The sequence below is a fragment of the Macrobrachium rosenbergii genome, chromosome 42 (genome assembly GCF_040412425.1).
Source record: "Macrobrachium rosenbergii isolate ZJJX-2024 chromosome 42, ASM4041242v1, whole genome shotgun sequence".
Classification (NCBI taxonomy): Eukaryota; Metazoa; Arthropoda; class Malacostraca; order Decapoda; family Palaemonidae; genus Macrobrachium; species Macrobrachium rosenbergii.
The window spans coordinates 15,964,946-15,987,434 of NC_089782.1; the positions used below are offsets into that span (position 1 = coordinate 15,964,946).

The 22,489-nt window shown below is 40.8% G+C and overlaps 1 protein-coding gene across 3 annotated transcripts in view; it reads left to right on the plus strand.

The window, feature by feature from the left end:
• The window catches only part of LOC136827984 (histone H4 transcription factor-like), a 204,569-nt gene that overhangs the window by 64,477 nt on the left and 117,603 nt on the right, over window positions 1-22,489 (plus strand). For all 3 annotated transcript variants that reach the window (XM_067085597.1, XM_067085599.1, XM_067085598.1), the window contains exon 8: window positions 21,620-21,749. In XM_067085597.1, coding sequence (XP_066941698.1) covers window positions 21,620-21,749 — 130 coding nt within the window. The remainder of the gene's footprint in view (window positions 1-21,619; window positions 21,750-22,489) is intronic.

Genomic DNA, 22,489 nt, shown 5'->3' on the forward strand with positions numbered 1-22,489 from the left:
GTTCGCAAGTCTTCTTCTTCCAAGAGAACATCTTGGAAATCTCCCCCTAGGACACCCAAGAGGATGCGTTTTGCAAACAAGGCAGCATCGGTGTCTGCTTCTAGACCCTCATCGTCGCGGGATTTTTCCAAGTAGATGTGTCCCTTGTCCGTTCTGGTGGGAGGTTGTCTCACTCCGTTTTGGCAGTAGGGGGCAGAGGATTGGGTTGTAGAGGGCCTGAGGTTGGGCTATCGAATTTCTTTCCACTCCCTTCCTCCTCTGTCCTCCTCCCCTGTCAACCTTCCGAAGTTATTCCCCGTCTCCCATGAGGGGAATGGCTCTAGCGAAGGAGATTTGGGGCCCTGTTGGAGAAGGGGGCGTTGGAACCAGCTTCTCTCTCTCCAGGCTTCTACCGCAGAGTCTTCGTCGCAGCAAAAGCCGGAGGTGCGTGGAGGCCCATTATAGACCTTTTGAGCCTCAACCGTCAGGTGGTGCCAGTGAAGTTTCGTATGGAGACTGCTATTCTTTAAGCTGTGAATGGAAAAGATAAATTGCAGCTGCCAGAGCTTTGGTGCATAATGAGGCATGGACTGCAAGATAGCTTGTTGTAAAAAGGTTTCACTGGTGCATTGCCGTAGAGGGATTGTTAATATTTGTTGGCAGTGTCTCTGGTCAAATAGAACTGCACGAACATAACACTGAAGGTGTTGAATTGTCTACTTGGTCCACGCCAACACAATATTTCTAATCCAGCCTGTAGATCATGGTTAAATAAGGATGGTTAGGCCATTAAAGTCCCATTACGCTCCATACTATATATGGAAAGAATTGTTCAGGCTGCGGTTGACGACCCTGCTAAAGTGAGCTTAATGAAGGTAGTATAGAAAGTTTACACATGCAGATGATATAAATTTTATTGAAGGGCGAAAGTTATCCAGCCTGAAACAATAACCTTATGATAGAAAAACTTTGGCTAGAATGTGTCAGTGGTTTCACTGGATTTACCACAGAACCTATCGTAGGAATAATGAAAGAAATTGTGGCTATGGGAAGGGTGGGTGTAGAAAGTTTGAAGATATAGATCTTGGTGAAATTCAAGATTTAATCAACACCACTTCCACAGAGTGAATAGAAAGTGGTACGATGGTGCAGACTGGAATAGTTTCTAGACTTGATGAAGAAGCAGCAGTACCAGACAGTAGGTTTATATTAAATAATGTTACAGAGGGATTTTGCTGGTTCACTGCTGTCATGATGCCATCCCATTGGTGATACTTGCCCTGAAAGTGAAGGAAATGGCAGTAGCAGCTGATGCAAGATATAAATCAACATTTTAAACATCTAACTTACCTGGTAGTTATATATATAGCTTAAGTCCCTGACGTCACGGCAGAATTTCAAAAACTCGCGGCAATCGCCGATCGGTAGTCAGGTGAACCACCTGTGCGCCCTCTACCCAGGTACCTGGAACCATTCCAACTATTCCTCAGATCTTCCCTGCCGCTGTGTCGGTAACATCGATGGAATTTCGCTCGTAGCCTGTGTTTTTTCGCAACTTATTTTGGTGAAGTACACTTTGGCTTGGCTTTCGCTTGTTCGCTTTTGGTTTTTCTTATAACATATCTGACTTCATCGAGTGTGAAAATGTGTGTGTGGGGATGCAAGCGGCTTGCTAAAGTCTCCTTGGATCCCCACTTAGTATGTCTGAAGAACGGGAATGGAAGACCGGCTCAGAAGAGCCAAGAGTACTGTTTCTCACTCTTCTTGATATAACCAGGAATAGTTAATTCTTTTCCCCTTGATAACTATCCTATTGATCCTTCTCCCGTAGTGGTAGTCTTTGAACCCTCTACTGAAACAGGTAAGAACCTAATACTTAATGATTTGTTGGCTGCCATTCAGACCCTGGCCCAACAGGTAAAATCCCTCTCAGAAGACAGGGATAATATGTGATCGACAATAAGAGATCTAAAGAATACAAGTGTTAATATGTTGTTAGTGCAAGTGCAGTGGAGGGTGCGACCACTCGGTCCTGTTGTGCTCCTAGTCCTAGACCTCTTCCAAGCTCACCAACCCCTGTGAGAAGGAAAGTCGACAGATGAAGGGAGGCAAGAGGCTTTAGCTACCGAGCAGTCGTCCCCTCGAGCGTACCTGTTGACGTTTCCCAGGACGCTCACCCTCGCCATAGGAAAGGCGAGGTTAAAGTGTTTTTTTTTTTTTTTTTTTTTTTTTCTTTCTTTCTTTTCGTCCACCGGTTGCTGTACGTCAACCGGAGGAAGCTTTTGACCGATGTCGCACAGGCGGCCAGTTCTTAAGTAACCTCTAGGTTTGACGGGACAGCGAAAGTGAGAAGCTGGACGCCAGGACGTCGAGCGTTGAGAAGTTGGACGCCAGGACATCAGACATAGAGAAGCTGGACGCCAGGACATCAAGTGTCGAGAAGTTAGACGCCAGGACGTCAGGCGTCATGAAGCTGGACGCCAAGACATTAAGCTTCAAGAAATGGCCGCCAACACGCCACTGGACGCCAGGACACCAGGCGTCAAGATGATATTTTGAAAGACGTCGCTACTTCCGTCTTCGGAAAATCGGAAGAAGAGAATGATAATATCCCGCATTCTTCTGTGAATCCTATTGTAGAGATTTCTGACGAAGACAATATAAAAGGCCATCAGCTTTTATCAGACTTGAAAAGGCTTATGAAGCTATTTTCAGAAATTTTTTCCAGAGAAATTTATCCTGACTGCTCCTTGTTCCCCGCCTTCAGAATTTACTCTTGTGAAGGCGTCTAAGAGGGCAGAATTTACGAAGAATGGATACTTTCGAAGGAGAAACAATGAAAGACAGCCTTTGTTTTTCCTCCAACCAAACTAGCTCAAGGTCTAGCGTTTAGTATCAAACTGGAGAATCGTTCGGCCTTGAAATACCTGCCCCTTCCCAGGAACCTTCTCGAATCTTGTTGACTCTTCTCGTCGAGTGGCCATGGGGAAAACGAAGTTGTTGGTCGATATCAGAATTGGACCTGCCCCCTCAAAAGAATGTGGAGATTTAGGAAGGAAGATGGAATTATTCAACACGACTGACACCGAAGAACTCATATATCTGATGTCGTGTATGGATAAAGGAATCGGAGATAGTTCCAACGAATCAACTGCACCTTTCTCAGCGGGAATCCTGAAGAAAAGGGCCCATCTTTGCTCTTTCCTGGCTAATGGGGTCACGTCCAATCAAAATCAGAACTGATTTATACCTCTTTTTTCCTCTCACCTCTTCTCTCAAGATTTGGTAAAGAGACCTTTTCATCTTTGGCCCAGAAAACCACGTAAGATTTAATATCTAAAACAGCAGGAAAAGTCCTACCTACGACTTTCATCGCTAAAAAGGGTAAGGCTGAGATTCCTGTGTTTCAGGTATCTCAGCTCTTTTCGTGGTCGACCCTCCAATAGAGGTTCCTCTAGGGCAGGTAGATGAATGGCAATGAGAAGAGGCTCTACACAGGGAAGAAGGAGGACCTGCCTTTCTTCTCCTGCAGACTGTGGTAGGAGCCAGACTGTCCAGCCTGAGTAGGCCCCCTCTAGTAACAAGACAATTCGACCTTTCTGCCAAATGCAACGACAGAACCAAGGCAAAGGCTCTACAGCAACAAGTGTCTATGATGTTGCAAAAGGAGACCAGACAGAGAGTTCAGGATCCGAATTCCCCAGGATTCTACATTCGGTTATTCCTGATCCCCAAATGCTTGGGGGTTAGAGACCGGTGCTAGACGGGATTGCACTCAACTTTTTTTTGTGCAATAAACTAAGGTCGCTATGGAAACGACAAAATCGGTTCTAGCAGCGGTCAGACAGCATGACTGGATGGCCTCACTGGACCTCCAGGATGCATATTTTCACATCACCATGCACTTGAACTCCAAGAATTTTCTGAAGTTCGTCCACGGGGAAAGGTTTTTCCAGTTTACGGTCTCTCTGTTTTCGACCTAAACAGACAGGGCTGACGTCTGGCTCTGGAGCCGAGACCTCTCAAGAGCAAGTTACCTAATATTGAGGGACGTCATGATAAGACTTCACTACAGATTGTAGCCACTGGAGCAGCCCGGAGCTCTTCCCTTCCAGCCCCAAGGGTAGCTCTCCTACTAAGAACAAACGTAGACAGTTCTGTTTAGTCAGGATACTGGGCTGCAAGAGCGTGGCGGACACTGTGCTGCCTTCTGTACATCCTCCTCTTCCTCCTTCGGATTGGCACTCGTCTGCTGAACCCCCTCCACGGTCCATTATTGGCGATGAGGAGGAAATAATTGCCGTAGTTGAGGCTTCCCCAGCCTGTCCCCAACAGCAGGAAGCCCGCATATAGCTTTACTACAAAATATGCAGCAGACTTTGTCTTCCCTGGTGCAAGCGTGACAACCAGGCAAAGAGAAGAAGGATAATAGGCGTCCAACTAAAGCTTCTAGACGTCCAGAAGTTTAAGACGCTGAACGTAGTGAATGAAACTCTAGACGCTGGATGCAGTGGCGTCAAGCATCTAGGAGTGAAACACCATGATGACAAGCGTCAATGAACCCAAGGCGTCAGCGTCAAGGCATTGGGCGTCAGGACGTCAGGCTTCAAGATATTGGAAGCCAAGACGTGGAGTTAGCTCAGGACGCAAGATGCACTGGCATCAAGCATCTAACAAAGAATTAGGTCTACTGATAAACAGATGGAAATTTCAGCTGATCCCATCCCAAGAGGTTCTATACCTTAGGATGAAGATTCAGAGTCAGGATTTTCGGGCTTTTCCGTTTATTGCAAAGACAGGACAAGCCTTAAGAAAATTTCAGAACTTTATAAAGAGACAGTTATGCTTGGCAAAGGAATAGATGAGTCTGCTGGGAACCCTTTCCTCGCTGGAATGGTTTGTCTCATTTGAGAGGTTAATTCTATGCCTGTTACAGTTTCATCTAAATCAGAACTGGGACAAGGAAATAGAACTGGAGACCAAGTGCATCCCCATTTCGGAACCAATAAGACCGTATTTATAGTGGTGGAACGTCCCCGTCAAGTTCCAGGAGGTCCCTTCTCTATATTAGAGGAACCCAGACCTAGTGTTGTTATCCGACGCGTTGGACTCAGTATGGGGAGCAACACGAGGGAAATAAAAAGTCTCGGGCTCCTGGACCAGAGAGCAGGAGAAGTTAAACATCAATTAGAAGGAACTAACTGCAATCCTTCTAGCTCTCAGGGAGTTTGAACATAGTGGGGAACAGAGAGGTGCATGTCAACATCGACAACACGGCAGCGTTGGCCTACATCAGCAAACAAGGGGGCACTCACTCCAGGTCTCTATACGAGAGAACAAGAGAACCTCTTCTTTGGGCAAAGGAGGAGAATGTAAAACTAGTAACCCACTTTATCCAAGGGGAGAAAAAATGTGAGGGCGGACATTCTGAGCAGGAAATAAAGTCCTCTCAACAGAATGAACGCTACATCAGGACTTTGGGGACGTCCTTGCATAGATCTTTTCGCCACAGCGCAAACGAAGAGGCTGGAAACTTACTGCTCTCCAGTACCAAATCCCGGGGCTTTATACATAGACGCGTTCCTGGTGGACTGGTCCAACTTGGACGTGTATGCATTTCCCTCTTTGAAGATAATACACAGGGTACTGAAAAAATTTGTCACATGAGAGGACCGGAATGACCCTTGCGGCCCCTTACTGAACCACAAGAGATTGGTTCACAGAGGTACTAGAATGGATGGTGGACATCCCGAGTAGCCTACCTCAGAGAGTAGATCTACTCAAACAACCCCACTTGGAAAGATATTACCAAAACCTACAAGCGCTGCTAGTAACTGCCTTCGGACTATCGGAAAACTCACAAGAGCCAGAAGTTTTTCGAAGGAGACAGCTGGCGCTATCGCAAATCAAGGAGGTTATCCACCATTAAGGTATACCAATCCAAGTGGGAGGTATTTAGAGGATGGTACAAGGACAACCATGTGTCCTCTTCCAATATTTCTGTAACCCAAATTTGTGTATAGAGAACTCACCAGCATGGAACCTAGACGTGGTCCTGAGGTTCCTCATGGGGAGTAGGTTCGATCCCTTGCAGAGGACATCTTTAAAGGACCTCACCATGAAAACTCTTTTCTTGGTCAGTTTAACATAGCGAAAAGAGTTAGTGAGATACATGCTCTCAGCAAGAATATAGATTTTATGCAAGGCAAGGCAATCTGCTCACTGCAACTAGGCTTCCTTGCAAAAAATGAATACTAAATCACAACCCTGGCCCAGAACGTTCGAGATTCGAACCTAACGGACATAACAGGGGAGGAGAGAGAGAGAGTCCTATTCCTGGAGGAGAGAGAGTCCTATTCCTGGTAAGGGCTCTAAGGCTCTACCTGGATAGGACAAAGGCCTTAAGAAGGAATTCAGAAGGGCTTTGGTGCTCAGTCAAAAAGCTCTCTGTATAGATGTCGAAAGAATGCTCTGTTTTATTTTATCAGACAGTTGATAAAAGAAGCACATATGGAATGTAGAGAGATAGACTACAAGATTCTGAAAGTAAAGACGCACGAGGTCAGGGCAGTAGCAACCTCTGTTGCTCTTAAACAGAGCAGGTTCCTGCAGAGTATCTTGGACACGACCTTCTGGAGAAGCAAGTTAGTATTTGCCTCTCACTATCTAAAACAAGTCTAGACATTATGTGAAGATTGCTATACGCTGTGCCCATTTATAGCATCTAATTCAGTAATGGGAGAGGGAATACCCCTACAATCCCATAAACCAATACCCTTTTTCTTACCTTGGAATTGAGAATTTTTATGGTTGTTTGTGAAGACTGGACGCAGTCTTCCGCAATCATTGGGATGAAAGTTCCTTGGTAGAGCCCGGAACAAGGGTATTGAGAGGAGGTCTAGTCACATAGAGGTTATACACCGGTTGACAGCCCCTAGAGATTTTCAGCCCCCTGGGTGGATTGCTGGATCTCTTAAGGAATGCAGACATAATGAGGGGGAGTTCATTGAAGTCAGCTTCCTTAATCCAATCCCATAAAACAATACCCTTTTTCTTGCCTTGGAATGGTTGAAATTTGATGGTTGTTTGTGAAGATTGAACGCAGTCTTCCACAATCATTGATTTTAGTCAGATGATCATTTTGTTCCTTGGTGGCGCCCGGAACAAGGGTATTATAGGTTGTCTGTCACATAGAGGTTGGTACACCAGTTGGCAGCTCCTAGAGGTCTTCAGCCCCCTGAGTGGATCGCTGGACCTCTTAAGGAATGCAGACATAATGAGGGGGAGTTCATTGAACTCAGCTTCCTTAATCCAATTCCATAAAACAATACCCTTTGTTCTTACCTTGGAATGGTTGAAATTTTATGGTTGTTTGTGAAGATTGAACATGCAGTCTTCCACAATCATCAATTTTAGTCAAATGATCATTTTGTTCCTTGGTGGCGCCGGAACAAGGGTATTATAGGTTGTCTGTCACATAGAGGTTGGTACACCAGTTGGCAGCTCCTAGAGGTCTTCAGCCCCTGAGTGGATCGCTGGACCTCTTAAGGAAAGCAGACAAAATGAGGGAGTTCATTGAAGTCAGCTTCCTTAATCCAGGTAAGGACCTTAAGTTGGTTTATTAACCCTTAAGCAAATTCCAACGATGTTGGCTGTCTCTGACCCTCCACCAAAGGTGTCAATCAGCTATATATATAACTACCAGGTAAGTTAGATGTTTAAAAATGATATTTTCATAATAAAATAAATTTTTTAACATACTTACCTGGTAGTTATATATAATTAAATTCCCACCCTCCTCCCCCCTCTAGAGACTAGGGGCATGGAAGATCTGAGGAATAGTTGGAATGGTTCCAGGTACCTGGGTAGAGGGCGCACAGGTGGTTCACCTGACTACCGATCGGCGATTGCGCGAGTTTTGAAATTCTGCCGTGGACGTCAGGGACTTAAGCTATATATACAGTATAACTACCAGGTAAGTATGTTCAAAAATTTATTTTATTATGAAAATATCATTTTAAAGAAATAAGAAGCAAAAAAGTCAAATGGAAATTACAATATACTGCATTTCTCAAATGTCAAGGCCAGAATCCAAGCCTCCTCCTTGCACCCCCTTGACCTCTGCCATCCCAGAGGCAGAAATTTTCTTGTGATCTTATTCTACATTTGAAAGAGATTATGTAGGCTGATTGATTTCTGATATACTTATTGTATGGCAGTTATTGTGCAATGGTGGTGTGTAATTCTCTTTAGTATGGTTGGATTAATTATACATATTTGCGTGGTTAAGGTAAATATGAAGTGTCCTCTTACCTGTAATATTTTGCAGTGGTACTTTCTTGGCTATTATTATTATTATTTTATTTATTTATTTATTATTTTTGTCTATCACAATCATCCTTATTTGACTGGGTGGTTTTTATAGTGTGGGGTTCCGGGTTGCATCCTGCCTCCTTAGGAGTCCATCACTTTTCTCACTATGTGCACTGTTTCTAACATGACGCTCATCTGCACGAGTCCTGATGCTACTTTGGCTGCTGGTTTATCTAGCTTCCTTTTCAGGGATCTTGGGATCTTGCCTAGTGTTCCTATGATTATGGGTACAATTTCCACTGGCATATCTCATGACCTTCTTATTTCTATTTTCAGGTCTTGATACTTATCAATTTTTTCTCTTTCTTTCTCATCTACTCTGGTGTCCCATGGTATTGCAACATCAGTGGGTGATACTTCTTGATTTCTTCAATCAGCATCAAGTCTGGTCTATTGGCACATATCACACTATCTGTTCTGATACCATAGTCCCAGAGGATCTTTGCCTGATCGGTTTCTATCACTCCCTCAGGTTGATGTTCGTCCCACTTATTACTGCAAGCTAGCTGGTGTTTCTTGCACAGGCCCCAGTGGAGGGCTTTTGCTACTGAAACATGCCTCTTTCTGTACTGGTTCTGTGCAAGCACCAGACATTCACTTGCTATGTGGTTTATGGTCTCATCTTTGATATTGCACTTTTTGCATATGGGTGAGATGTTATTTCCATCTATTGTTCTTTGGACATAACTCGTTCTTAGTGCCTGATCATGTGCCACTGTTAGCATTCCTTCTGTTTCCTTCTTATGTCCTCCCTTCTGTAGCCATTGCCATTGCTGGCCAGTTCTTTAGTCTGTCTCATGTACTGTCCGTGCATTGGTTTGCTGTGCCACTCCTCTGTTCTGTTTTTCATTCTCCAGTCTGTATTTTTCTGGGTCTTCGTCTACTTTTATCAGTCCTTCCCATGCACTCATTAGCCACTCATCTTCACTGGTTTTCAGATATTGCCCCAGTGCTCTGCTCTCGATGTTGACACAATCATCTATGCTTAGTAGACCTCTCCCTGCTTCTTTTTGTGTTATGCATAGTCTGTCTGTAAGGTACACAATCCTGTATCTGAAATCCTCAGAGCCAGATGTTTCGGTTTTTGGAATTTTTCAGATTTTGGAACTATGCAGTCAAGAACACAATCAAACATTACTATTGCAGCAAAAACTTTTTTTTTTTTTTTTTTTTTTTTTAGGTTTTTAGGGTTTTTCATTATAGTTATTCTTATTATTATTTATGTTAATATACTGTTGAATGAATAGAGATAGTTAAGATCATCAGTAATAAAATAGTGGGATAATTAAGACCATATGTTCACTAACACATTATTTTCAACAGAAACATTCAGTAAAATGGAAAAATATACATAAAGTAACTGTAATTCAACTTGTGAATTTTAACGATAAGTAAGACTATAAACTACATTTCATCATATCGATTTTATAAAGGATTATTTCTTATTGTCACTAATGTCATCATTAGTTTGCAGTCGTACATTTGATCACTACGACTCTCTGTGTGGGATTTTTCATACCACTATATTAAAGTTAAAATTATTGTTCAATTTTTGTTTTCATGAAGAAATAATTATGTAAAGCAAATTATTGAGTAATTTTTGCCATCAGCAGTCAAATAATCATGAGCATGGTAGCGTTCAAACTTAGTGCCGTCTTGACATATGTCTATAAATAGAACAGAAGTAGAGGGCAGTCATTGGCTAACAGATCTCCATGGCAACCAGCCAGCCAATCAGGTTTTAGCTGTATTCTGTCTGAGGAAGAACATTTTGCTCACATGAAGCTGTCGATAACGTGTGTTTTGAATACAGAACGTAGTTTTTAATAGTGTATGTATTTTACTGATTACATGAAGAATAGAATGATTTCCTTTTCATTACTTTGAGTGCAAAATTGTCGGTTCAGAGATTCTTCCGTAACAAAAGAATTTTTTTCTTTTTTGCTTCAGAAAATACTTACTAATGCTGCATTGACAGACCTTCAGAACTATTCATCTCTTTAATCTCCCGAGGAATATCAGTCCATTTCTGTTTATCTGCTGGTCACTTTCTTTATAGACCACGTGACTGACAAAAAAACAAAGATATATTACTTATACACATTTTTAAATGAACACACACAGACACACACACTCAACTGTGTTAGCTAAGTATCTAGCAGATCTTTTATTGAGAGAGAGAAAGAGAGAGAGTTCTTCTCTTTAATCTCTCGAGGAATGTTAATTCATTTGTTTCCCTACTGATCACACCCTTCATAGTCCACGCAACTGACAACAAAATTTTTTTGTTTTTTTGTCTTCCAAAGATATATTACCTGTACTACACATTTTTAAAGCATTATGAACACACACACACACACACACACACACACACACACACACACACACACACACACACACACACACAAACAGTGTCTGAATATATGCTGATACTCTACCCATTGGTTAAAAGACTCAAATTAGCAGTATCATTTCCTGAGAGAGAGAGAGAATGTACAATTATTTTATTATCTTGGGAATTTTTTTTAATCTTGGAATTTTCTAAGGTGAATCCTTGAGATTTATTAAGAAAAATTGTTTGAGTAGCAGGAAACACCCAAATGACTCAGGTCAGCCGTTAGCTTGCCAAACTGCCAACCTTATGAATTGACGCTGTACTCTCCACAAAATGTTTTCGGTTTTTAGAGCTTTACGGTTTTTAGAATTTCGGACAAAGGATTGTGTACTTGCATTTGTTCTTGGGTGTAGTGCTTTGTGTATTGTCTTGTGTTTCCTAGTTTTCTGGTTTATGTTGTGGAGTTCAGCCTTTGTCCACTCCTCTACTTATGTGCTGTATCTGATTACTGGTACTGCCCTTGTGTTTATGGCTTTCGTCTTGTTTCCGGCGTTGAGCTTTGACTTGAGTGTGGTAAGACAACTTGCATATTCGGCTGCAGAATGGAACGCGCTCTTCGACCAGAACGTCTCGATATTCTACCACGTCCCCAGATGCTGCTCGAGTTTTCAAGCATTGGCTGTTCATCTTTTCGATACAAAAATGCTACTGAAGGAACTAACGACGTTTATCTTGGTATGCTTGCAAATGCATTATCGCCTGAGAACTTTGAGCTTATATCTGATTGCTCTACTTACGATAGCGATGACATCGCAAAAACTGAATAAAGTTTTCATACAGCCTGCGAACGAAATTGTTTCTCGACATCGTCTTGCCACTCGTCGACAGATGTCAGGAGAAACAATAGACGAGTATTTACGTGCTCTGCACAAACTTAGCGTTGACTGCAACTTCAAGGGCGTTTCTTCAGAGGTATATAGAGATGAAAGTATTCGTGATGCTTTTATTGCTGGGATTTCCTCTCAACATATTCGCATGAGATTACTTGAAAATAAAACGCTTACGTTATCTCTGCTGCTGACCAAGCCAGAGCTCTGGAACTCGCTTTCAAGGATTCGCAGTCTTATGGAATTCCTTCCGACGAATGTATTCCTGCAGATATTCCGTCAAAACTAGGCCTGAATATGATGATCATGCCCTGTTTGTGAAAAGGCAGACAGGTCCGATGCTCCAGATGATGATTTAGTTGCTTTGACTCTACAAGAGAAATGTTTCTTCTGCGGTACAGGCGTCATCCTAGAAAAAGTGCCCTGCAAAGGAAGTTAATTGTCGAAAATGCAACAAACTTGGACATTTTGCTAAGGTGTGTTTAAGTAAATCAAAACCTACTTCTGCTTTCTCTTCAGTTCACCGCTGCTCTTGCTTCTGTTCCATCTACACTGAATCATTCCGTTTTCCCCATTTTTTATCGTGGAACCAAAGTAAATGCCCTAATTGACACTGGAAGTTCAGAAAATTTCATTAGTGATAATATTCTGAAAAATATGAAATTACCTACAAACTCCTTATTCAGGAACTATCTCAATGGCTGCTTCTCATTATGTGTGTAAGCCTATTAGTGGCTCTTGCAATGTTGACATTGTAGTCAATGGACGTGAGTATTCCAGTGTCAAATTTCTTGTGCTACCTGGACTTTGTGCGGATGTAATTCTTGGAATCCCTTTTCTTAATAAGCATTCTAGTGTGACTGTGTCATGAGTTGACACTCGACCTAAACTTGAATTATCTGCATTAGCTACGTTGTCAATCACGCCCCAAGAGTATTCCGTAATCTTTCTCCTGATTGCCATCCTATTGCTGTGAAATCAAGAAGATATAGTGCTTCGGATGCAGAGTTTATAAGGACAGAAATCGATCGTCTTCTTGAAGAGGTGTAATTGAACATAGTACATCGCCATGGCGTGCTCAAGTGGTGGTTGTTCACAACAGGAATAAGAGACATATGGTTGTCGATTATTAGGAGACTATTAATAAATTCACCTACCTGGATGCATATCCTCTTCCTAACATAGACGACCTAGTCAATGAAATAGCCAAGTACAAAGTGTTTAGTTCTGTGGATTTAAAAGAGTGCTTATCATCTGGTCCCATTACCAGAGGAAGATCGACCTTATACTGCCTTTGAAGCTGACAGCGGCCTCTATCAGTTTACTAGGCTGTGTTTTGGTCTCACCAACGGAGTGGCAGCTTTTCAGAGGATTATTAATGATATCATTAGAACGAATGGTCTAGAGGGTGTTTATGCTTATCTTGACGACGTCGTTGTTTTTGTGGCAATACTCAAGAAGAACACTTGAAAACCTTAGAAGGTTTATGGAAGCTGCTCGTCGTTATAACATGATACTGAATGAAGCTAAGTGTGTTCTGTCCTCTCACTCTATACGTATACTTGGCTATGAAATTAGTCATAATGAGCTGCGACCTGATCCTTCACGTCTAGAGGCCCTGATGAACATGCCTGTTCAGACTAAGAAGTCGCTGCAAAGATTGACAGGCCTCTTTGCTTATTACTCTCGCTGGATTCCTCGTTTTTCTGAAAGGATTCCCCTCTCGTCAATGCATTTCTTCCACTCTCTCCAGAAGCTGTTGGTGCTATCAGTAATTTGAAGGATGCCATATCTTCGTCTGTCAAAGCTGCTGTAGAAAATTGCCCTTTACTGTTGAAACCGATGCTTCTGACTTTGCTACTGGAGCTACTTGAAACCAGGATGGATGACGTCCAGTGGCCTTTTTCCAGAGATCCCTCACAAGCGCCGAACGGAGACATTGCAGTGTTGAGATGGAGGCTTATGCAATCATCGAATCTGTAAGGAAATGGTGCCATTATCCGAGTGGAAAACACTTCTCACTGGTAACAGATCAGAAGTCTGTTTCTTTCTCGTTTGCTGGCGAGCATGAAGGGAAAATAAAAAATGAAGAGATTCTGTGATGGAAAGGAGAACTTACGCCCTATTCATTTGGTGTCCAGCACCGCCCTGGTAGGCTGAATGCTGCAGCCGACGCTTTATCACGATACTCAGCTTTTAATTAATACCCAGCAGTTATATCAGCTGCATGAGTCTCTCTGTCATCCAGGAGTTACTGGGTTTATGCATTTCATCAGAGCTCGTAATCACCCCTATTCCTTGGATGAGGTCAAAGGGTAATATCATCTTGTCCAACCTGCAGCAAGTGCAAACCTAGTTTTTATCGTATTTGCCCCACCGGTTCAACTGATACAAGCCATGAAACCATTTGATCGTTTAAATGTTGATTTCAAAAGGTCCACTATCCCCTTCACATGCTGGCAATCGCTACATGCTGATAATTGAGTCGAATACAGTAGATTTCCTTTCGCCTTTCCTTGCAAGGATATGACGGCCGCTACCATTATTTCATGTCTCACTAAGCTGTTCTCGACTTTTGGTCTGCCCAACTGTGCACTCCGATAGAGGAGCATCATTCATGTCCTCTGAACTCAAATCGTTCTTCCTTAAAACATGGCGTACCGCAACAAGTCGTTCTACACCCTATCATCCAACTGGTAATGCCCAATGTGAGCGTTTTGTTGGGACCGTATGGAAATCCGTGATGCTTGCCTTGAAGTCTCGTGATTTTTTCGCCAACTGCTTTGGGAAATGGTTCTTGATGATGCATTGCATTAGATTAGCACTCTGCTTTCCACTGCTACTGGTGAAACCCCTCATGAGAGAATGTTCATCTTTCAGCGAAAGACCTCCTCCGAATGAGTCTTCCCACTTGGTTGTGCGAATCGGGAACTGTTCTTCTGAGAAGACACGTGCGTAGAAAGGAAGATCCTCGTTGAAGAAGTTCAGCTACTAGAAGCCAACCCTTCATATCATGTTGGATTTGAGGACGGACGTGAGGATACTGTGGCTATCAGTGATTTAGCTCGATGTCCTCGCTGTGCCACCTCCACCAGGGACCGGCAAGACACAGCTTGAGGATGAGGTTGAATCTGTCAATAAAGAAGATGCTTCTGAAACGCAGAATCTTGAACAGTCTATCTGTGATGATGTTACAAATTCTAATAATGATGATAAGTTGTCTGTTGCCCCTAGGCGTTCTCAACTCATACGTCGTTATCTGTAGATCGTCTGACCTATAACTAATTGTACTTGTAAAAATGTAGTTCTATGACTGTCTTTTTTGTAAGATGGCGCTTATGGTATTTATATAAAAAATTTATATTTAATAAGGTATAACAATGTTATTAAAGCCGGGGTGAATGTGGTAAATTGGCATTTGCCTTAATGACCTGTTTGAATGTTTATCTGCATTCTGTTTGTTAGTAATGGTTGTTTTCTCTGTCCGTGTTGTATTTGTTTACTTTTGACAGTCCCAGTGTATCTTACTCTGTTGACTGCTGTAACTCTCTGTGGCGGGATCTTAGCTGAATAAAGCCTTGAAGATGCATTGAGGTTTTCATTACAATGAGTATTGCCTTAAGTCACTGCATATATTCTTTCCTGATCGTTTCCTTCATCTCTTGGTGTTTTATATCCTCTCCTTCTATTATTCCTAGTTATTTGTATCCTGTCTCATCTATTTGTTTGATGCTATTCCTGTCTGGTAGCTTTATCCCCCCAGTCCTTGTCACTTTGCCGTTTTGTATGTTGACCAAGGCACATTTTTCTATTCCAAACTCCATCCTGATGTCCCCAGATACAATCCTAACATGATGTTCCCAGATACAATGAACATCAGATGGTTAATTCTGTTGCCTCCTTTCTTGAGCTGGTACCCAGCATCCATCTCCCGCAGTACTTTGGTTATGGGAATCATGGCTACTACGAAGAGTAGTGGGGACAGTGAATCGCCTTGAAAGATCCCTCTCCTGATGTTAACCTCTGCTAGTTTTTTCCAGATCTTGTAAGTACTGTATTGCAATTGCGCATTGTATTTTTTAGGAAGTTGATGGTGTTTTCCTCTGCCCCATATATTGTAAGGCATTCTATTAGCCATGTGTGCGGTATCATGTGTAAGGCTTTCTTGTAGTTAATCCATTTCATGCTTAGGTTGGTTTTCCTTCTCTTACTATTCTTCATTACCATTTTGTCTATCAGGAGCCGGTCTTTTGGGCATACACTTCCTTCTGCAGCCTTTCTGTTGGTGGGAGATGGTGTTTGTATCCTCTAGGTAGTTGTATAGCCTTTTGCTGAGGATACCTGTTAGAAGCTTCCACATTATTGGTAGGCATGTGATAGGCCTGTAGTTACTTGCTGTATTTCCCTTGTTTTTGTCTTTCTGTACTAAGGATGTTCTCCATGTGGTCATCCATTTGGGTGCGTGGTGGTTTGTGATGCAATGTTGGAGTTGTTCTGCTATTCGTTGGTGTAAGGCCTTGAAGATTTTGAGCCAGTATCCATGGATTATTCTTCTTCTTCTTGCATTGCATCTTTGCTTGAAATTCTGAATTTCAAATTGCACAACATCCTCAGGGGCTGTTCCACAGTCCAGTGGTGTGAGGAATAAAGAACCACTGGAACTGCATATTGGTGCTGCTGTTCAGCAAATCTAGTTACCCTTGGCAGGAAAAGAGGATCATGGATCAATTGTTGATTGTGCAAGATCTCTATTAAAATACGACTTATGAAAAATTGACAAACAAAACCATCTGTCGATGGTCCAAGTTACAACACTGCTGTTAGGAAACAGAAACCTACTACCACAAACCACTCAAAGAAAGATAAATCTCTCTTAAATAATTGGATGATGCAAACAGATTGACTTGTCATCATAGCATACCTTTTTTTTTCGCATAAATGTTTTAAACACTATGTGATGAGGTAGCCAGTTACATTTTACGGACTATGATAGTACTTGTCTAAGAAAGTAATTCTTAAGTAAGGGACTAAAATTGTATCAGGAAAAAGTTTTGGATGTTGAAGTTGTTAGAGAGCCTAAGGGAAGGAGGCAAATGGAAATGGGAGTTCCCAGCCTAAGGAATTCTGCAATTAATCGTGGAAGTACTGCTACTGAAGAAATTGAATAGGAATTCAGTTTCCTTCTATAGTTTTCAACTCCTCTCTGTAATTTTGATTTGTTTCTTTAGCTTTTAAATTTGGAGGCTATCCTGTCTAGTGTTTCCAGGCATCTATCCAGTTATGGTTTCTGTGAAGTCATTTTTATAAAGACATGATTTTATTTTTCTAGGAGGTTTGAATATCACCTAAAATCATTTTGTTGCTCTTATAGTATGCACTGGACTCCCAAAAAATTACTGTGTTTTTGAGCCACTGTATCACATTCTGTGCATTGTTAATTTCCCCTTGTAAATTGTCTAGGTCCCGATTCTGTTTGACATTACTTTACTTACTGTTTGGGTTCCCAGGTTTGTGTGACATTCCTTTACTTACTGTTTGGGTATTTGAATTTGCCTTTGTATTTGGTTTTACATAGAAGTGAGGGTAAGATCGTTCTTGGTAAAGACTTGAAAAAAGAAATAGGTTTTAGAGAAAGGTAGGTATTCTCCTGAGATGCAAACTTGCACAATTTTTTTACATGCCAAAACTTGGCTCTTTGTACAGAATGGTTTAAAATGGTTCTGTTGTACAGTTTTTCTAGTTTTTGACAGCTGTTGAATGGTTTAGTTGTTCAGCTGATTGTAATTTGTATCAGCAACAAGGCAAAATGAAAATTCTTCTTTTGACGATCACTTTATTTCTGAAAACCTCTTGCAGCATATCATATCCGGTCAAGGCCAATGTTTTGAATCACGGAGGTAAACTTGTTCATAAACATTATATGTTCATCATTATCAGCATTGCCATCTTGAATTTTACTCTACATCAGATTTTCCTCTGGTGGGTTAGATGTGAACCAAATTTTTCCCATGCTTTTATGTCTCATGCACTCTGAATTCTCATCTGGCCTAGGTCTTCATCCGTGCCCATATCCATGTATGTGTGGGCCCTCTTTCCAGTCGTCATCCTAATAATGATAATAATAATTATTATTATTATTCAATAGATGAAACCTATTCATATGGAACAAGCCCACAGGTGCCACTGACTTGAAATTCAATCTTTCAAAGAGTATGGTGTTCATTAGGAAGAATTAAGAGTAAAGTGAAATACAGAAAGAAGAGATCCCACTTATCAAAAAAGGAAAAAAATTAATTAATAGATATATAAATAAAAAAGTATTTAAATGCAAGAAGAATAGTACTAGGGTAGAAATGCATTGCATTTTCACATGAACTTTTGAAGTTCAAATTGCACGACATCCTTTTGGAGGCTGTTCCACAGTCCAACGTTGTGAGGAATAAAGGACCTCTGGAACTGAGAAGTTCAACAGTGAAGCACAGTTACGGCATATTGGTGCTGCTGTTAAGCAAATCTGGTTGCTCAGCTGCATTTATTTTGTTCATTGCATTTTTTTTTTCATAGTACTGTATTTTTCAGCAGCACACACACTAGAGTAAGAGGCCAATAGTCATTCTTCATTGAATATGAAAAGTACCCTGAAGTTATATGGGTGCTTTACTTGTACAAAACTTGACAGGACAAAATACAAGCACAATACCAGTCACCTGCTGGACAACAACACCAGCTGCCCTGCTCACTCCATTATGAGCAATGCTACCATCACTTATAAAAAGGGGTTCAAGTCTCATGGCCATCAACCAGCCACGAGCGAGCTTTGTATTGACATCCTATTACGTCATGGGTGACCACCTTACTGCTAGTGGACCAAGATTAAAATGCCTTGCATCCTCCCCTTAATCCACTCATGTGCTTACCTCCACCATGACCATAACCCACAGGGAATTAGAAACATTGACGTGAAATTCTGTGTAACTCACTCGTACTTTAAAGACAGCCAGCTGACTTAGTTCCTTTCTGCCTTGTGCCAGAACTGACCTACACCTCCTTCACAGACCTTTACCTGTACTCTTTCATATGATTTTTTTTAAGTAAATTGCTCATATGACTTATTTTTTTTAGTATTTCTCACCACCAGTGAAGAATGGATGTCAGTCATTTTGCTCTCTCCATATGTGCTAGAAAGAAAGAAGTAAAAAGAAAAATAGAAAAAGTGATGTACAACATAAATTTTGATGATGCAGCTGCAGTGTGTAGTTAAACATGTTTGAGGAAGGGTCTTGTACCACCAGATAAGAATTGTAATAATAAAGTACAGTGCTCCCCCATTTTTATGTGGGAATAGGTTCCAGAACTTACCGTGGAAATGCAAAATCCACGGAAATGCAAAAATCCCCTGTAAAAATGCTTATAACTGCCAAATACTTTGTACCCTTTAAACTAGAATGCCTATAACTGCATGTTTTAACATTTCACTGCTTAATTTGATAGTTCAAACAAAAATATACCTTAAGTTATCATATTAAAACAATTTAGTATAATTTCAAACAAAAATGCACCCCAAACCATCATCCCAAAACACCCAAAGTAACCTTACATTACACTACTGTCCTACTACTGTTACTCTTAAGTAGGCTATATACACCTCTAAAATGGTTATAACTGTCTATTTTAACAGTTCATCACCAAACTTGACGGTTCAAACAAAAATATATCTCAAACTATCATCCCAGAACACCCTAATATCATTTCAAAGTCATGTTGCAAAATTAAGTATACCAGCCTACAATTGTTACTTTTAAGGACATGTATCCCCTATCATTCAGACACGCACGTTTTCTTTGGGCTGTGTAGCTTTGCACATCATTCTGTGCATACTGTAATGCACTGGGCGTACATTTTATGTATACTGATATTTTCCTGTGTTGTAAGATGATTTTGAAATGATATTTACTGCACAGCTACATATTTCAGGATAGTAATAGTACTGTATAGAGCATCTAAAATACGTGGGTATTTTAGAACGATGGGGTACGTACCTCCAAACAGAATGCTAGGTTTGTTACGTCAAGTTAGTATTTTCGTGATTACGTACAAATACATTTATGATAAAATAAATTATTTAGTACAGTAAGTTCTTGGTTTACGTCATTTTGTGTTTAGTCCTCATCATCGCCCATAAATTTATTAAAAATTCTTGTGCCATCGTTCTCTCTCTCTCTCTCTCTCTCTCTCTCTCTCTCTCTCTCTCTCTCTCTCTCTCTCTCTCTCTCTCTCTCTCTCTCTCTCTCTCTCTCTCTCAGTATACATATACTGAGAAAATACAGCAAAATATCAATAACATGTTATTCCACTTACAGAATCTATTTATACTATATTGATCTAATCACCATTAAGATATTTAAAATCCAAATTACATATGTAGGCTCCAGTAGCAATTTTTCTATGACAACATTTTCTCTCTCTCTCTCTCTCTCTCTCTCTCTCTCTCTCTCTCTCTCTCTCTCTCTCTCTCTCTCTCTCTCTCTCTCTCTCTCTCATAGCTGTACTGTACATATTCTTTAATGAAAATAATATCACTTACTGTACCATAAGCATAAAAAAAAATGAAAATAAATAAATCCAGCAATTCATGACAGATCGACATAGGTAGCATTGCCATATTTTTTGCTTTATCTGATTTATTATACCGTATTTCATTACAAGTTTAGTTGACTGTGATTATCACATATTATAACAGTACGCAAAAGAATATTTTAGCTCTGTTGATGTTTCATCTCTAATCACAGTGAAAATATTTAAAATTGAATTTTATAAGTAGGCAACTCTCAACATTCTCATCCCAGCCATAGTTTACGTGCCTTTAGTTCTCATCCCCAGGTTACTCTCTCTCTCTCTCTTCTCTCTCTCTCTCTCTCTCTCTCTCTCTCTCTCTCTCTCTCTCTCTCTCTCTCTCTCTCTCTCTCTCTCAAACAGTATACATATTACTTTAATGGCAAAAAAAAAGCAGCAAAATATCAATGAAACGTTATTTCACTTACAGAATCCATTTCTACTGTGCTTAGACTTGATGTAAAAACCACAGTCTCTCTCTCTCTCTCAGAATACATATATTTTAATGAAAAAATAGAGTAATTAGTTAATAAATAGTGTTGCTCTACGAAAAAAAGCGAATTAGTGATAATTTTAGAGCTATGGCCCAAAGAAGAATCCACAGGTTAGTGAAATTTCCCCACGGACAAGTGAATGATGTGTTCCACAAAAATCCATGACAAAGTGAACTGTGGAAATGTGAAAGACGTAAAACCAGGGGGTCCGTCCCTTTAATGCAGCTGCAAACACAGTGGAGTCAAACTGTCTCAGGTTACGCATGACCATAGGCCCAACGTTAGGATTTTGATTTTAGAGACGATTCAGTAGCAACCGAAGAGCACGAGTACTCCATATATGAAAGCATAGGTTTGGATGTTAGGGGGTTCTGTTCCGATAGCGTGCTGATAAGCGAAAATCGCTGATAACCAAAAATTGGCAATTTTTGACACTTTTTAGACGATTTTCGGTTATCGGCACCTCTGTTAGGTATGTATCTGTGCCAATACGGGATCATTGGTGCCGATAAGCAGAAATCGGCATATATCAATGCCGAAAATTGCCAGTTTTCTTCACTAGACAAGCCCTGAAAAACCGGTCGCCAATGACCTGGGTCTGTCTGTACTTTAGAATCTGGTATTTATTGACAGCAATTATCTGGTGATAAAAGTTTTACAATTATTGTACTACTGCTAAGGAAATTTATAGACAGTGGAGCTGTTATGAGGTTTTGTGATGCTTAGCACAACCTGTGATTTTTAATTGAAGATTATTTCATATTTGACACGTACCTTGTAAAGTCTTGTGGTGTTTTCATGTACAGTTGTTTAGCTTTAAGGCAAGAGTGTAATACTCATTTGTATAAAATGATATTTGAGTGATTTCTTTATTTAAAGGCATTGCACCCCTTGCATTAAATGAGTTTTTCTTAATATTGTGTTTTTTTTTTTACCAGTTTTAAAGTCATCACAGACTTGAATCGTCACATATCGGTGCACTCTGAAGATCCACCCTACTTGTGTCCCTTCCTTGGGTGCAGTTATGCTTGTCGAGCAATGACCACTCTGAACAAGCACATCAAAATGGTAAGGATAAATTAGAAAGGTATGTAGTACTGAGTCCAGTGTATGCTGAAGAGTAAGAATGTACTGTAAGGAAAAGTTCTTTTGTTAATTTAGATGGAGGAGAATATAGTGTGAAATTGAAATTGTATAAGGAAATGGATAGCTGGTGTCCTTGATTTTACACCCATGTGATAAACTCTCCTTCTAACCTCAAATTTATACTGGAGACAACCTTCATGATTACTCCCAAATGCTGCAGTTCACTTTTTCTTGGCGGAGATGTTTTGAGAGATTAAAATGCTTTCCCAGTTCAGAGGAAAACATGAGGGAGAGGGGCTTTCAAACTAGGGAAGATTGTAGGAGTAGGGGAAAACAAATGCCTGATGTGAACAAAGTCCTTGGCTGGTGAGAGGAAGAAACAATCACCAAAGTAAATTTGGGAAGAGGTGGCCTTATAGGTGTTATGAGGCTTCTGAGAAGAAAAGGGAGGCTTATTTCAAGGTGATCTGAGCTATGATTGAAGTAGTAGAGTACTGTACTTATGCAAAAGAGACAAAATTGCTACTTTCTGGCAAACAAGGTACATCTGGAGTTTATGGTAGTGCTCTTTCTACATCCCTTCTTATTTTAGAGTGTGTTCTACAATAGATGTTCGTAGATATTGCTTGAGTTCTGGTATATTTAATTTTGGCCTTTTGAAGAATTATTGTGTGTTAATTCAGTATCTTTTGTAATAATGATTGTGTGTCTGGTCAGATTGT